The following is a 15,947-nucleotide window of genomic DNA, read 5'->3' on the forward strand; positions in this document are numbered from 1 at the left end:
GGGAAAAATTCGAATTGTAATAAAAATTGAGCAAAAATGAGTAAGAAAAGTGAAGATATTCATGAAAAGGAACCGGGTCCAAAGCCCGATATATATCAAGAGTTGAACGAGATTTTTAATGCACCCTTGGGGCGTGAGGATGGTGAGCTGGATACGGATGGGATATCTGAAATTGTGAATATCGCTGAAATTGGACAACCCGATTTGGACAACCTGGTAATTGAGCATCGGGTTGTCCAAACTACCTTTGACGGAGTGGACTATACGGAGAGTGGGGCCCTGATGCTTGAAGCGGTAAGTTATATTTTAGATTTTCTTTTTTTTTTTTTTGCGGCATTTTTTGAATTCTCAATTAATTGAAAATTTATAATTGATCGGTTTCTGATAGATTTTACCGACTATGGAGGCAATACCGATTAATAGTGCAGATGACCTATCAGTCGACGATTTGTTGGCGCAGCAGGCATGTGCAAAAATTTGAAATTTTGAATTTTCTTAACAATTTCCCTTCACTAATAGTTTGACAGCTCGGTCATTACTGTGGAAACGAAAAACGTGTACGGTTATAGCAATATGAGTGAAAGTTCAACGGAAGATTACAGCCCGAATGATGGCGATTCGAATGGTTCGGAAGGCAGCTCCGTCGCGGCGCCGGCCAACAACGACGCGGATGATGCCATGATCCTGGATTTCATAAACCAGCATGCCAACTACATCGACGTCTCTTCCGCATCCGCTAATCTTGATAATCAGGTGAGTGCCTCTATCCTTCTTTTGGCCGGGGCCTTCGACCTGCAAACTGCAACCTGCAAACTGCAACCTGCCACATGCAACCTCGTTGCAGCCCGAGGAAGACTTTAATTTGGACTTGAATTTCGATTGGACCACGATGGTCAACAATGATATGTGCCAGCCTCTGATTGACTTGAGCGAGGATGCCGCGGAGGGTGCAGAAGGACCTTCCTCCTCTGGCCGCCGACCAATCGGCAAGAACATTTCCAACCAGATGCCAGAGTCGGATGTGGAGACTGAATCGGATACAGACTCTGAGGGGAATGTGAGCAACGATGGGGCAAGCGACGATGATTCTTCGGTAAGAATTTGTCTCCCAATGATTTTAACTAATTCCTATACATCCATATACATATTATCAAAAACTTACATAAATTTTCAAAGCAGTCTGACAGTCCCAATGGGGACAATGACGAGGCAGATTTGACAGGCCGTGACTCGAAGGATTTAGAGGATAGCAACGATATGCCCTCAAGTAATAAATAAAAGGAAACACATCCGCTCTTTTTTTTAACAAAATTATTCCATAACAATAGCTTCCACTGGCGGGTCATCATCATCGACTTCACCGACCACCTCATCAGACGCAGTGGATGGTATGAAGGACTCGACTCCCGAGGCCGAAGATGCCTCCGAAAATCTCTCAGATTCTGGCGTTCAGGATCGTCCGGCTGGTGGGAAGCCCAGTTTCGGGTCCTATCCGAGGAACTATCCGGCAGCTGGCAAGCCCAGTCTGAGCTGCAAGCCACCTCGAACCCCCAGAGGCGGCAAAGGATCTGGCAAAGTGATTCAGTCCGGCGGCAAGTTGTCCCGTCCCATGGCCGCCAATCAATTGAATGTGAGTCTTGCAACGTACTAGCCTTGGCTTGATTCAAATCTCATGCAACACATTTCAGAGAGCCATGCCGGTGGCACAGAAGCCTTTACATCCCTACATGCCCCCGTCGCGGGGCAAGCAGATCAACAACTACGCCTATACGCAGCAGCGCGGCAAGCAGATCCACAACATGATGCCCCCGGGTGGCAAGCTCTCGCGTGGCAAGCAAATCAGCAACGCTCCTCCGCCTCGTCGTCCACCGTCGGGCAAGAAAATCAGCATGACAGCGGTAAGTTCTGCCTTTTCTTACCTTTTGTAGTCCAAGAACCAAAAATTAATTATCCCATAAATATTTTGACTCGAAAGTAGCATTTCTTAAAGTAATATTTACTTTTCTATATAATATATCTGGGATGTAGGTAGATTTTCATTAATTATACAAGTAATTTGAAGAGGAAATCAAAACAAATTCGAGATTTATAAACTTTTTAATTAACAAAATAGACTTGAAACCAAATAATTATATGTGCCTTGAGAGAAAATACAAGAAAATTGAAACAATTGGTTGCTATTATACCCTTGCAGAGGCTTTTATAATTTTGCTTTCCTTCTGGATTGTATTATTTTTAAGATAGATTATTGATTCTATTTTTCGTGACCAATCATCATTGTCAGAATGAGTTAATGTCAGAATTTTTCAAATTCTTTATTTTATACCCTTGCTGAGGGTATTATAATTATGGTCATAGGAATTTTTGTCATATAAAGTATAAATTTATATTCTTCAGCATGAATTCCTGAGTAAGAAATAGGCATGTCTGTCACTAGGGGTGGACTATATCCTATAGCTGCTGCTTATATCCTGTAACTGATTGATAGTTATGTTTTTTAAGGATAGAAATTAGACTTTCTACAGATTATATTTTTGGATAGCTGCCATAACACTGAACCATAGGAAATGGAAATGAATATTGGGACAGATTCCATTTTTTGCCACATAAGCAGTTTTTCTGTTTTTGAAGATCGAAGGTTCCGACATTTTCACATTTTCAATTTATATTATAAGCCAACTATATCCGATATATATCATTTAATATAAAATTTACTTTACCTGCAAGGGGGTATAGCTTCCTTGTTTTTAGTTGTGGGTTTTAATTACTTAATAAATTTAATTATTATTTAATAATAATAAGTTCATTTAAGAAGAATGCTATAGTAATCTATGCTATATATATGATATAATCAAAAGAAAACCATACAGTTTGATGAAAAATCTGTAGAAACCTGTAGGAACCAAAATTTTCTATTGGGGGGTCTTGCTTGAATCACTAACATATTATTTCCCAATAGTTTATGAATGGATCGATTACTCGCCTGGAAGACAGGCCCCGTTCACCGGCTGTCAGATCACCGTCATCCTCATCCTGCGATTCCTCCTCGTCGGGTTCCGGGTCCTCATCGGGCTCCAGCTCGGGATCAAGTTCTAGTTCCGGGTCAGGCTCAGGCTCAGGCTCCAGCTCAAGCTCAGGCTCTGGCTCAAGCTCCAGCTCCAGCTCGAGCTCCGGCTCTGATTCTGATTCCTCCAAGAAGTCCACCAAATCGGCATCCAAACCGGAATCCAAGTCCGAATCTAAACCTACATCCAAGTCAGAGTCGAAATCTACAACGAAGTCTGCATCCAATGCGAAGTCTGCACCCAAATCTTCACCCAAATCTTCATCCAAGCCTTCATCCAAACCGGCACCCAAGTCCCATGCTCCGCTCACTTCAGAGGAGGCCGGACGCAGAGCAGCTGCCCGATTGTCTGAAAGCTCATCCTCAGAATCGGCATCGCCACCCCGAAAGTCGCCGAAGGGAAAGCGTCCATCGCCAGTGGTATCTGCCCCTGGAAACCGTGTGGCCTTCGCCGACTTGCCGCTCCGGTACAACCCCCAGTTGGGCCAGCCAGAGAGCTTGGACACACCCACGCCCCCCCAAACACCGGTTCATCTGCCATCGCTGCCCAGCTTAAACTCACCAGATCCTCACCGTCCCCGGAAACCCATCGCCAGTCTGCCCTCCCCGTTGAAGGATTCTCTTCGCGTGCCGGTACTGTCGGAGTCCTCATCTACATCTTCCTCGCGGTCATCGTCGGTAACCCGTCGCGCCCGCCAACGTCAGACCGACAAGAAGGAGGATGCGCTATCCCATTCATCTCTCGAAGAATCACTAAAGGCCATATCACAATCTCAATCCTCATCCGCAGAGGCACCTTCTGGCTCTGCTACTGGGTCTGGCACTCGCCCCAAAGCTGGCACAGGTTCTGTCATCTCTGTCCCCAAAGCTGGTTCGGGTTCTGCCACTTCTGGCTCAGCGATCACCGCAACTAGCACAGCAGCCGCCATCTCTGGCTCATCAGCCCTCACTGGCTCCTCTAGCTCCTCGCGCAGCTTGGGATCAGCGGGCATCTCTATTTCAACAGCCTTTAGAGGATCTGCATCAGGCTCTCAATTTCAAGCTCGTTTAACTGGGTCTATCAACTCATCGGGTTCATCTTCAGGCCCCCGTTCCAGAGGGGCTGCTGGTTCTGGCAACAAGACCAAGAACGACCCTTCCATTTTTCCATTGGGAAAGAAGGGCAGCGGAAGCGGAAACATAAATCCCGATAGTACGTCGAACACGAAGACCCAGTTCAACGTAACTATAGAGTCAGATGTAAGTAATTTACTTTGCCACTTTATGAATTAATAGAAAAATTAAGAGTATATTTAAGAGTATAGACCAATCGATTAACAAATCATCTCTGTATTTTCAGGCTAAAGTTGATTTGAAGGCTATGTTGAAACCCAATGCGGCTGAAAAGCCGGACCCGAGCGTTCCCCAGAAGCGAAGACTGCCTCCCGTTCCGCCCAGGCGCGTCCTGAAGCCCGTTGCCAAGATCCAAGAGGACAGCCTGTCGTTTACCAGGATTCATACACAGCCGAAGCGATTGGTGAATCCGGTTAAACAGAACCAAATAAGTATACCCGCAGCCATGGAGAAGCCGCCAAATGCTGCCATGCTGGCCCTGAACAAGCCGTCGGAGAAGCCCTCTGGTCCTCCAGGTCAGCAAGCTAATAAGAGTCAAGTCCAATTGAACACCACCGATCCTGGAATGAAATTGCCGACAAAATCTGACGAAGCTGCTGCTGTCAATGACGAAAATTCGTCTGCCCTTCCAAATCTCATGCAGCGCAGAAAGACAGTCGACCAGAAAACCTTGAATGAGAAAATTCAAACCGAAGCTTCTAAAAACTCAACCGAGAATGAGAAGCCCTCTGGGTCGGCAAATATGCAGAGAAGACAGACGGTTGATCACGTTTTCTTTGGAAGGCCAGTGGCAAAGAAGCCTTCCAGTTCAGCAGGTCAAGTGGAAAACGAGCGTCCAGTCATCAATCCTCTTGATATACCTCTGGTGAATCAAAAGCGTAAGATGCCCGATGTGCCGTGCTGGAAGCCCAATGGGCGGAAGCCTGCCAGGAAGAGGAAGCCAGCCGTGGAACCGGATCCGTCGCAACCCAAACGAAAGCCCGGAAGACCTCGTAAATATCCACTTGTAGAGCCGCAGCTATCGGCAACAGGTGAGCCCATTGTTAAAGAACGAAAAAAGAGAGGCCCGTATAAGAAAAGGATTAAGCCGGGACAGGATGCTACGAATCCTTCCCAAGGCAATCCAGACGCGACTAAGCCAACCGATCCTCCAACAAATACGGAAGAAAAACCAAAAGCTAAACGAGGTAGAAAGCCCAAAATTAAAGCGGTTGAAGTCCCTATCCCTAATGCACCTCTCGAAGTCCCCAGTACCTCTGCTGCACCTGTAGAAGTCCCCAGTACCTCTAAAATGGCGGCAATTGACGGACCAAAGGTTGCAAATGTGCTTCAGGCAAAGCCCGATATTGGCCTTCCCAAAGAAGTCAATCCCAATAATATGGAGGCCAAAAACATGGCGAAAAAAACTATCAAAATGGGCAACAGTGGCAGCCCACTGGAAAATGGTCTTCCGAAAATACTCCTAGAAACTAATGAAGGAGTTGTGGAGGAGAAATTGTATAGAAAGCCTCAGGAGGCCAGAAGGATGCAGGGAGAGACGATCGAAATGAAAACCTGTGAAAGACCACAGGAAGCTACGAACTTAGTAGAAAACACACCTGCTTCCAGAGTGTTAAACGATAGAGTACAACTGGAAGCCAGGCAAGTGGAGAGGCAGTTCAGTTCCAAAATGGCCAATGGTGAAAGGCCGATGGAAGAAAAGCGACCATCCCCTTCCAGAAACATGGCGGGAAGACCACCATCTACTTCCAAAGTCCTGGAGGAAAATCCTCTGAAAGCTAATGAACTGGAAGGACGATCATCTTCTTCCTCAATAATAAATGATGGAAACATGGCGGAAATACCATTTGCTGGCCGAAAACTGGAAGAAGAAAAGAATATAGGGACAACCAGTGCAAGACCACTGGAAACTAATATTGTGGAAGAAAGTCCTCTGGAAGCCAGAAGAATGGAGGAGCGTTCCACAATGATGAATGAAGCATCAGCCTCTTCTAGAATATTATTGGAGGCCAGACAAATAGAGAGGCATTTAAGCTCCAAAATGGCAAACAGTGGAAGGCCTGTGGAAGCCAGACAACCTATGGTCCTAGCCATAGAAGGAGGACCAGCCATGCCCAGACTGTCAAGTGATGTAATATCACTAAAGGCAAGGCAAGTGGTAGAGGGTACACCCACTTTCCCACCCAAAATGGCAAAAGGTGGTTGGCCGATGGCAGCTAGAAGAATAGAGGCTGAACCATCCCCTTCCATCTGGGCAGGCGGTACTATGCCGAATGAGGCCAAACGCATAGAAGAGAGACAGCCGTCCACTTCTGAAAACCTGGAGGAAAGATGGCCATCCACTTCCAGAAAGATGGAAGAAAAACGACCATCTAATTCCAGAGACATAGAGGAAGCAAAACGACAATCCGCTTCCAGAATCATGGACAAAATTCATCCAGAATCTTTCCGAAACACAGACGAAAGACGACCACTCGATCCTAGAAGCATAGAGGAAGAAGCTTGTCGAATGGGAATTGTCGAAAGACAGTCCTTCTCCAGAATGGCAAACGATAAAAAGCCAGTAGAAGAACAATACATGACTGAAAGACCAGCTAATTTAATACCACTGGAGGCCAGAAAAATTGAGGAGAGGGCATCGACTTCCAAAATGAGGCTAGAAGTGGCTGTAGAGGCTGAACCATCCCCTTCTGGAAGGGCAGGTGGTGAAAGATCGATGGGAGTCCGACGCAAGGAAGAAGGACGTTCATCCACTTCCAAGGGCATAGAGGAAAAGCCTGTGAAAGTTAGAGAACTGGAAGAACAAACTTCTACTTCCGGAGTAATAATGGATGAAAAGCCACTTGAAGCGAAACAAATGGCGCAGAAACAATCTATAAGTGGGTTGGCAAGAAGTGAAAGGCCTATGGAAGAAGGAAAAATGATGGAAGAAACCATCACTGGAAGGTCTCTGGAAGTTAAAAAAATAGAAGCCACACGCATGACGGACAGAAAACTATGCACTTCTGGATACGTAGAGGAAGGACACCCATCCACTTCCAGAAACATGGTGAAAACACAGCCTTCCACTGGAAAAAACGTGGAAGAAAGACGACCATCCACTTCCAGAAATATGGACGAAAAACGAACAAGCATTTCCAAAGATATGGAGGATAGACGTCCATCCCCTTCCAAATACTTGGAGGATGGACAACCCTCCACTTCCATAAATATTGAAGAAAATCGACCATCCACTTCCACAAACATGGAGGAGGGACGACCATCCATTTCCAGAATCCAGATTTCTCGAGGGAGCGCCGATGAAAAGGCCCTGGAAGCTGGAAAGATGGAGCAAACACCATGCACTTTCAAAATGGCACCGGTTCAAAGGCTGATAGAAGCCAGAGATATGGAGCAAAAGCCAGAGATATTTACTCCCAAAAAAATGGAGGAAGAACCTCATGGAATGAAGTACGATGGATGGCCAGCTAAAGGCATGGAAAACAGCCCATCCAGTTCCATAAGCACGGAGGAAAGACGATCATCCAATGCTAGAATCTTGGCGGAAGAATCTCATGGAACGAAAATGGGTGAAAAGCATCTGGAAGCTGGAAAGATGGAGCAAATCCCTTCCAAAGTGACTATGGAATGGCCACTGGAAATGCAGGACACACCATCCACTTCCAAAGTGGCAATCGGTGGAAGTCGAATGGAAGCCAGTAAGGTTGAGGAGATGGAGGAGAGACCATCCACATCCGGAGTGTCGAATAGAGAAAGTCCGATGGAAGCAAACAAAATTATTGAAAAACTACCTACTTTCCAAGTGGAATACTGTACTCAGATTGACGAAAAACTGACCACCTCAGGAATTCCAAATGAAGGGGACAGTCCTCCTGAGACTGCCAGTAATTTGATGACTGAGACAGCATCCACATCCGAAACGTCCATGAATGCTTCTATTCCTATCAATGAAGTACCAGAAAAGGCTGGCATGCCGGAAGCTGGCCAGAAAAATCGAAAAATTCTTATTCGTCCAGTAAGCGTAATACCGGTATCGGCACCTATTCTAAAGTATAATCCAATAGTGCCCCCGGTACGGGGATCGGGTATGCAGGTGGGGACTGAACCAGAGAGTTCCGAGAATGTAGGTCCCTTGGAAGAACCTGAGGATGATGCTATTTCTACCCATGAAGAACCTCAGAAAGATTCTAGTCCTGTCCATGAAGACCCTCCGGGAGATGTTGGTACACCCCGTGGGGAGTCCCTGGGTGATTCAACTCCAATCTATGACGAGTCTCTGGATGGTTTCAGTCCACTCTACGAAGTCCGAGTGAAACCTGTAGTAGAGGGTGAGAACTCAATACCACTTAAGGGAGAAGAAAAAACGTATTGCCGTTCCTCTGCAATAAATAGTCTCTTCGAGTATGACGAGAATGAAAAAATCGCTAAATCCCAAGAGTACTATGACCAGTATGACTCAGAGCCTAGTCCCATTTATGTCGAGGATGACGATCAGCCCTCAACATCAAGAGCTGCTATGCTTCAGCTCCAAGAAAATGCCATGAAAAACAGGGCAACTACCATTAAAAGTGACGACGAATTTCGGGATGTATGGGCTAGTTGTTCTGAAGAAAAGAGCAATGAAACTGAACATACAACTGAAGCCGAAGAAGATCCACCCAAAATGGTAAGTCCCCAAATGAAGATTATTTTTCCCGAAGAGGATAATCCTCTAAAGATTAAGATTGTCAAGTGTAAGAGCAATCACTCAGAAGAAGTGGAAAAGGCAACTCCTATTGAGGTGGAGAAGCATATTGCCAAAGGGGGGAGCTCAACTCCTTCGATCACGAAAGAAAATTCAACCGAAGGAGCCACAGAAGACGTTCATTTAAAAGAGGGGACAAAACGGGACACGAGAACCTCTACAGTTCGCCAAAAACAATCTTATTCAAAAGAATCCCATCAAAAATTGGAAAATCATTCCCTCGTAGCGGATCTTTCCAAGCTGGACAAAAAACCTAGAGAAGAATATCATCCAAGAGATTCTCATTCAAGAGAGTCTCGATCAAGAGAACGCCATTCAAGAGAATCTCATTCAAGGGAATCTCATACAAAAGAGTTTTATTCAGAAGAATCCTTCGCAAAGTTCAAAAATCATTCCCCAGATGCTAGTCTTTCCCAACGGGACAAGAAATTTAAAGAATGTCTTCCAATGGAATGTCATTCAGAAGATTCTCATCCAAAAGAATCTTATCCAAATGAGTTGAATTCAAATTTAAATCATTCCCGTCTAGCTGATTGTCCAATCATGGCCAAAAAACCTAGAAAAGAATCTCCACCAAGAGAATCTCATATAAATGAATCTAATTTAAGAGAATCTAATATTAGAGAATCTCATTCAATAGAATCCCACTCAAGAAATTCGCGTCCAAAAGAATCAAATTCAAAGGAATCTTTGTCAAAATTGGAAAATCATACCCCAGAAGCAGATCTTTCCAAACGGGACAAGAAGCGTGAGGAAGAATGTAGTCCCAAAGAAGAATCCCAAGAAGAATATTATCCGAAAAAATATTCAAAAGACTCTGATCCAAAAGAGTCTTATACAAAAATTGAAAATCGTTCTCTCGAAGCTGATCTTTCCAAACGTGACAAAAATCGTAGAGAAGAACTTCGTCCCAGAGAATCTCATAAAAATGGATCTTATCCAAAAGAATCTTTGTCGCAAGTGGAAAATCATTCTCCCGAAGCTGATCTTTCCAAACATAACAAAAATCCTATAGAAAAATGTCATCCAAAAGAGTCCCATCCGAAAGAATTTCCTGCAAAAGATTCTAATCCAAAAGAGTCTTTTTCGAAGGAATCGCATCATTCCACCAAAGATGATCTTTCCCAACGGGATAAGAAGCCTAGAGAAGAAACTCTTCCCAGAGAATCTTTTCCAAAGGAATACCATCCAAAAATTGGAAATCATTCCACTGTAGCTGATTCTTCGAAACGGGGAGAGAGAGCTAGAGAAGAAACTCACTCAAAAGATCATTCAAAAGAATTTTATGCAAAAAAATCGCATTCAAAAGATTCCTATTCTAAAGAATCATGTCCAAAAGAATGTTATGCAAAAGTTGAAGATCATTCCACTGACGATCGGAGCAAGAAACGTAGAGAAGAATCCCATTCAAGAAAATCTTCAGAAGCTCATAAACAAAAATCTTCTTCACAAACGGAAGCTCATTCTGCTGTAGCTGATCTTTCCAAACGTGACAAGAAACATAGAGAAGAATCCCATTCAAGGGAATCTTGTCTCAAAGAATCTCATTCACAAATGAAACGTCGTTCCCCTATAACTGATACTTCCAAATTTGGCAAAAAACGTAGAGAAGAATCTCATTCAAGAGAACATGATTCAAGAGAATCTTCTACAAAAGCTTATCAAAAAATGGAAAGCAATTCCACTGTAACTGATATTGCCAAACGAGACAAGAAATATAAAGAGGAATCTCATTCAAGAGAGTCTCCTCAAAGAAAGCCTCATCCGAATGAATCCCATTCTAAAGGATTACATTCAAATCAATCATATTCAAAAGAGTCTAATCCAAAAGAGTCTCATCTGAAAGAGTCTCATCAAAAAATACCTAGAGAAGAATCAATTCCAAGGGAGTCTCATCTAAAAGATTCTTATCCAAAAGAATCTTATCAAAAAACCGAAAATCATGTTCCTTCTAAAAGGGATAAGAAATCCAAAGATGAATCATATCTAAGAGTGTCTTTAAAAGAATCTTATGCGAAAGACTCACATCCAAAAGAATCATATTCAAAAGAGTCACATTCAAAAGACTCACATTCAAAAGACTCGTATTCAAAAGATTCGTATCGTAAAATGGGAAATCGTTCTCCTGTTGCTGATTTTTCCCAACGGGGGAAAAAACCAAGAGAAGAAATTTATTCCAAAGAATCCTTACGAAAAGAATCTCATACAAGAGAATCTCGTCCAACAGAATCTCGTCTAAAAGAATATAATCAAAAAGAATATCGACGAAGAGAATCCCATTCAAAAGAATCTCGTCCAAAAGAGTCTCAGTCAAGTGAGTATATTTCAAAAGAACATCTTGATCCTTCCAAATGCGACAAGAAAACTAGAGATGCATCCCATCTAAGAGAGTCTCGCCATAAAGAATGTTATTCAAAGGAATCTTACTCAAAAGAGTCCCATCCAAGAGAGTCTCATCTAAAAGAATATCGTACGAAAGAATCTCATCCAAAAGAATCTTCTTTGAAACAATCTTCTTCAAAACAATCTCATGCAAAAGAGTCATCAAAACAATCTTGTTCAAATGAATCTTATTCAAGAGAATCGTATTCAAAAGATTCTTATCCTAAAATGGGAAATCGTTCTCCTGCAGCTGATCGTTCCAAACAGCGCAAAAAATCTACAGAAAGATCTTATTCAAGAGAATATCATCCCAAAGAATCTCATTTTAGAGAAACTTCGAAAGAGTTTCATTCAAAAGAGTCTTCGAAAGAGTCTCAAGAAAAGAGAGTAAATCCTTTCAGTTCTAAACAGAGCAAGAAACCTAGAGAAGAATCTTATTCAAGGGAATCGAATTCAAGACAATCTCACCTCAAAGAATCTCAATCAAGAGAATCTTATTCGAAGGAATCTCATCCAAAAATGGAAAATCCTTTCGCTTCTAAACAAAGCAAGAGACCTAGTGAAGAATTCCATTCCAGAGAATCTAATTCAAGACAATCTCATCTCAATGAATCTCAATCAAGAGAATCTTATTCGAAAGAATCCCATCCAAAAATGGAAAATCCTTTCAGACCTAGTGAAGAATCCCATTCCAGAGAATCTAATTCAAGACAATCTCACCTCAAAGAATCTCAATCAAGAGAATCTTATTCGAAAGAATCGCATCCAAAAACTGAAAATCCTTTCGCTTCTAAACAAAGTAAGAAACCTAGTGAAGAATCCCATTCTAGAGAATCTAATTCAAGACAATCTCATCTCAAAGAATCTCAATCAAGAGAATCTTATTCGAAAGAATCTAATCCAAAAATGACGAATCCTTTCACTTCTAAACAAAGCAAGAAACCTACTGAAGAGTCTCATCCAAGAGAATATCTAAAAGAATCTAACTCAAAGGAATATCGTACAAAAGTGGAGAATCATTCCTCTGCAGCTGATCTTTTCAAACAGGGAAAGAAACGTAGGGAAGAATCTGATCCAAGAGAGTTTTATCCAAAAGAAACCTATCTTAATGTGAAAAAAGATTCGCCTGTAATTGATCTTTCCGAAAAGGTCAAGAAAGCTAAAAGAGAATCTCTCCCAAACGAATCTCATCAGAAAGAAGTTTATTCAAACGAATCCCATTCAAAGTTAGAAAATCAATTTCCAGTAACTGATCTTTCCAAACGAGAAAAGAAACCTCAAGAATACTCTTATTCAAAACATTCTCATCCAAAAGATTCTTATCCTAGAGAGCCTAATACAAAAGAATCGCATTCCAGAGGGTCTCAAACAAAAGAATCTCATCCTCGAGAGTCTTTTTCGAAAGAATCGCATTCTAAAGAGTCCTATTCAAAAGAATCGCATTCTAAAGAATCTTATTCCAAAGAATCGCATTCGAAAGAGTCTTGTTTAAAAGAATCGCATTCTAAAGAGTCTTATTCAAAAGAATCGCATTCTAAAAAGTCTCATCCAAAAGAATCGAACTCCAAAATGAGAAATGAGTCTCCAATTGCTGATCTATCCAAACGTTCCAAAAAACCTATAGAAGAATCTCATCCCAGAGAATCTCTTAAAAATGAATCTTATTCGAAAATGGAAAGTCATTGTCCCGTAGCTGATATTTCCAAACTTTCCAGAAAGCCCAGAGAAGAATCTAATCCAAGAGTTTCTCATCCAAAGGAATCGTATTCAAATGAATCTCATTCGAAAGGATCTTATTCGAAAGAGTCTTATTCAAAAGGATCTTATTCGAAAGAAGGTCATTCAAGAATGGAAAATCATTGCCCCGAAGGATCTGATCCTTCCAAACATGACAAAAAACATAGAGAAGAATCTGATCCAAGACAATCTCATAAAAAGGAACCTTACACAAAAGAGTCTCATCCAACAGATCTCTCCAAACTTGGATATCTAGAGAAGAAACATAGGGAAGAATCTCATCCAAGAACATCTAATCCAGAGGAGTCTCCTGAAAAGGAAACTTATCTAATGGAATCTTATCCAATGCACCCTCTCGAAAAGGAAACTTATCCTAAAGATTTTCATTCAAATATAGATAATCATTCCAAAGTACAAGATGATAAAATCGCACCTGAAGTGAAATCTCCTTCGGCCAAACATTCCTCCAGAAGGAGCCGAAAACCAAAAGACTTTCCACTCGAAAAAGAAGAGAAAGTCCCCTTGAAGAAGAAGTCATCGGAGAATCCCTTCAGTAACGCCAAAAGAATGAAAATCTCTGAATCTCATCCAGAAACTACTCAAATCTCGAGTAATCTCGACATCGAAACTCGAAAATCGACAGAAAATCGACAGCCCGTACCCCTAAATCCGCCACTACCCAAAGGTGATCCTACTCCTGTGCCTCTTCCACCTCCCATGGAGCAACCACCACTGCCCACAAATCCACCTCCTCCTCGTCCTCCCTCCCCACCACCAGCACCGCCGAAACGCAAGGCCATCAGGAAGAGGACGACGGAGACTCGACCCAAGGATGTGCCAATTTTAATGGAGGCCGTTGAATCCTACTCGAAGAGCAAGAAGGTGGACACCAAAGCATCCAAGAAACCTCCACAGAACAAAAAGAAATCGGACCCTTCCAATAAAAAGGCATCCAATTCCAAGCCAGAGGCAGCTAAGAAGGCAAAAAAGCGCAAGATGTTTGATCCACTTCCGGTTCTCCGTCCGAAGAAGAAGTATCCTGAATTCCTGATGAAGGACCCCATACCAAGGTGCAGTTTCAAAATTCCGAAAATCGGAAATCAGCCACCAGTTGAGCTAAAAAATAATTCAATGCTCGAGAAGGAAACTGTGGAGGACACGTCCTCGCGAAGAATGTCACAACAAACTTACCAAACCAGGCGAATGGAGTCCAATAATGCCAACCAGGCTGTAAACGAAAAGGGGGTAACATCCGAAAATAATAGGAATAATATGATCGCTGTGCCGGAAACTAAAAATCAAAATTCTCAAGGACCCAGTAGTTCAAAGATTAAAGAAGATATTGAAAAGACAAACGGCGTGGATCTTTTTCGAAAGCCAACTTCAAAAAACTCAAAGGCAGTAAGTTTTTAAACTAAAAATCCTTAAATATATTTCGAATTTTAATTTATCAGAGAAATATAGTTTTACCTAATGGATAAACTAAAAATTAACACGCAGTTTCAATTTTATTTTTTTTTTTTAATATTTCAAAATATTTGGGAATGATTAATTTTTGGTTTATTTTTTATTTATATTTTGGCTTTAGTTTTTAACTTGTTGACTTCAGAAATCCTGAATCCTGAATTTTGGGGGCTTATTTATATTTTTTTCCATTATATCCTTAAGAAATCCTTACCCGTTGAAGATATCAAGACCCTATAAAGTATATATATTCTTGATAAGAGTTTAGAGAAAAAAAATGTAGCATGTCCGTCTGTTTCTGTGCATTTTATTTAAAAGAATTATAGGGATATAATACATTCGACTATTTTCTTAAATAATTTCCTTGTTTCTTGTTTAGAAATCCAAACACATCCGGAACATAGAACGGCTCATTTGTAGTGCCTTTGATGGACGCAAGTACAGGACTCTCCGGGACATCCGGGCACGCACCAACCTCTCGAAAGACTGCATCCGCCGTGTGCTTCGAAAGATCGCCAAAATCAAGCGCACCAAGTGGCGCATCAGCGTGTTCTATCTGGAGGCCTATCATACCGAGGTGTACGGCGTCCCTCACACTAAGAAATACAAGCCGGTTAGTATTTTGTTTAATAATTATTTGAAAATAAATACTCTAAACAAAAATACTCTTTCCAGCTGGCACTGAATAGACTGTATCGCCAGGTGATTAGTTGCTTCGATGGTCGAAAGTTTCTGCGCATGGAGGACATGGTCGAGAAGACGGGTCTGCCCGAGTCCCAGGTGCGTTCCGCCCTGAAGATGATCGGACGCAAGCGCTCCACCAAGTGGCGCCTCCTCGACTACCAGAAGCCGGAGGTTCACATCCATCGCGGCCATCGCAGAATTAATCGTGGCGACTCCTCTGACGATTACTAAACTGCATTTTCAATGTTTCACTTTCAACATTTCAAGTTATATTTCCAGTTGCACTTTCAGTTGCCAGTTCCAGTTACAAGTTCCTTTTATTTGCCTTTTTATCCATTTTAATTGGATTGAAAATTTATTGAAATTATATATAATATTAAATTACTAACATAATAACACTAATACTAATGCTTTAATTTTTATTTACAATATTAACAATTAATGGAAAAAAGAAAAGAAATCCTTTAGGATTTCTAGGTTGTGGCTTGTTGCTTTTTAACATATATATCTTTTTGAAAATATAAAATTTATCCTATAGCTTCTATATTACCTGATGTGATATATAATCGCCCTAAGGTTCGACTAACTATATCCTATATCTTACTAATAATAACACTAATACTAAGGCTTTAATTTTATTCAAAATATTAACAAATAATAGAAATAAGAAAAGGAAAGCCTCTAGGTTGTGGCATAAGTCTCTCTTTTTTAACATGTCCCTTTTTTAAATATGACATTTTATCCTTTGGCTTCCATATT

The 15,947-nt window shown here is 41.8% G+C and overlaps 2 protein-coding genes across 4 annotated transcripts; both read left to right on the forward strand.

Annotated features, from left to right (window-relative positions):
- Positions 1-481, forward strand: LOC26513870. The gene is made up of 2 exons (XM_014904398.2): positions 1-294; positions 389-481. Exons 1-2 carry the CDS (start codon positions 37-39, stop codon positions 479-481), a joined length of 351 nt encoding a protein of 116 aa, XP_014759884.1. The 5' UTR covers positions 1-36.
- Positions 482-505: 24 nt separating this feature from the next.
- Positions 506-15,579, forward strand: LOC26513759. Of its 3 annotated transcripts, none has more exons than XM_032453399.2 (9): positions 506-753; positions 845-1,093; positions 1,177-1,267; positions 1,329-1,630; positions 1,689-1,898; positions 2,960-4,303; positions 4,404-14,441; positions 14,884-15,117; positions 15,180-15,579. In XM_032453399.2, the coding sequence occupies exons 1-9, from the start codon at positions 574-576 to the stop codon at positions 15,417-15,419; spliced, it is 12,888 nt and encodes a 4,295-aa protein (XP_032309290.1). In that variant the 5' UTR covers positions 506-573; the 3' UTR covers positions 15,420-15,579. The 3 variants fall into 3 exon arrangements, with proteins under 3 accessions (XP_032309290.1, XP_032309291.1, XP_014759880.1); XM_032453400.2 differs by having other exon boundaries at positions 1,180-1,267; XM_014904394.3 differs by lacking the exons at positions 2,960-4,303; positions 4,404-14,441 and having other exon boundaries at positions 514-753; positions 15,180-15,577.
- Positions 15,580-15,947: the final 368 nt, after the last annotated feature.

This window comes from Drosophila ananassae, chromosome XL, assembly GCF_017639315.1.
Source record: "Drosophila ananassae strain 14024-0371.13 chromosome XL, ASM1763931v2, whole genome shotgun sequence".
NCBI classification, from domain to species: Eukaryota; Metazoa; Arthropoda; class Insecta; order Diptera; family Drosophilidae; genus Drosophila; species Drosophila ananassae.

Coding starts and splice junctions, on each gene's coding strand:
- LOC26513759 (XM_032453399.2), top strand. CDS start 574: ATGAGTGAAAGTTCAACGGAAGATTACAGCCCGAATGATGGCGATTCG. Junction 1,094..1,176: donor CAAGCGACGATGATTCTTCG/GTAAGAATTTGT, acceptor AAATTTTCAAAG/CAGTCTGACAGTCCCAATGG. Junction 15,118..15,179: donor ACACTAAGAAATACAAGCCG/GTTAGTATTTTG, acceptor TACTCTTTCCAG/CTGGCACTGAATAGACTGTA.
- LOC26513870 (XM_014904398.2), top strand. CDS start 37: ATGAGTAAGAAAAGTGAAGATATTCATGAAAAGGAACCGGGTCCAAAG. Junction 295..388: donor GGGCCCTGATGCTTGAAGCG/GTAAGTTATATT, acceptor GGTTTCTGATAG/ATTTTACCGACTATGGAGGC.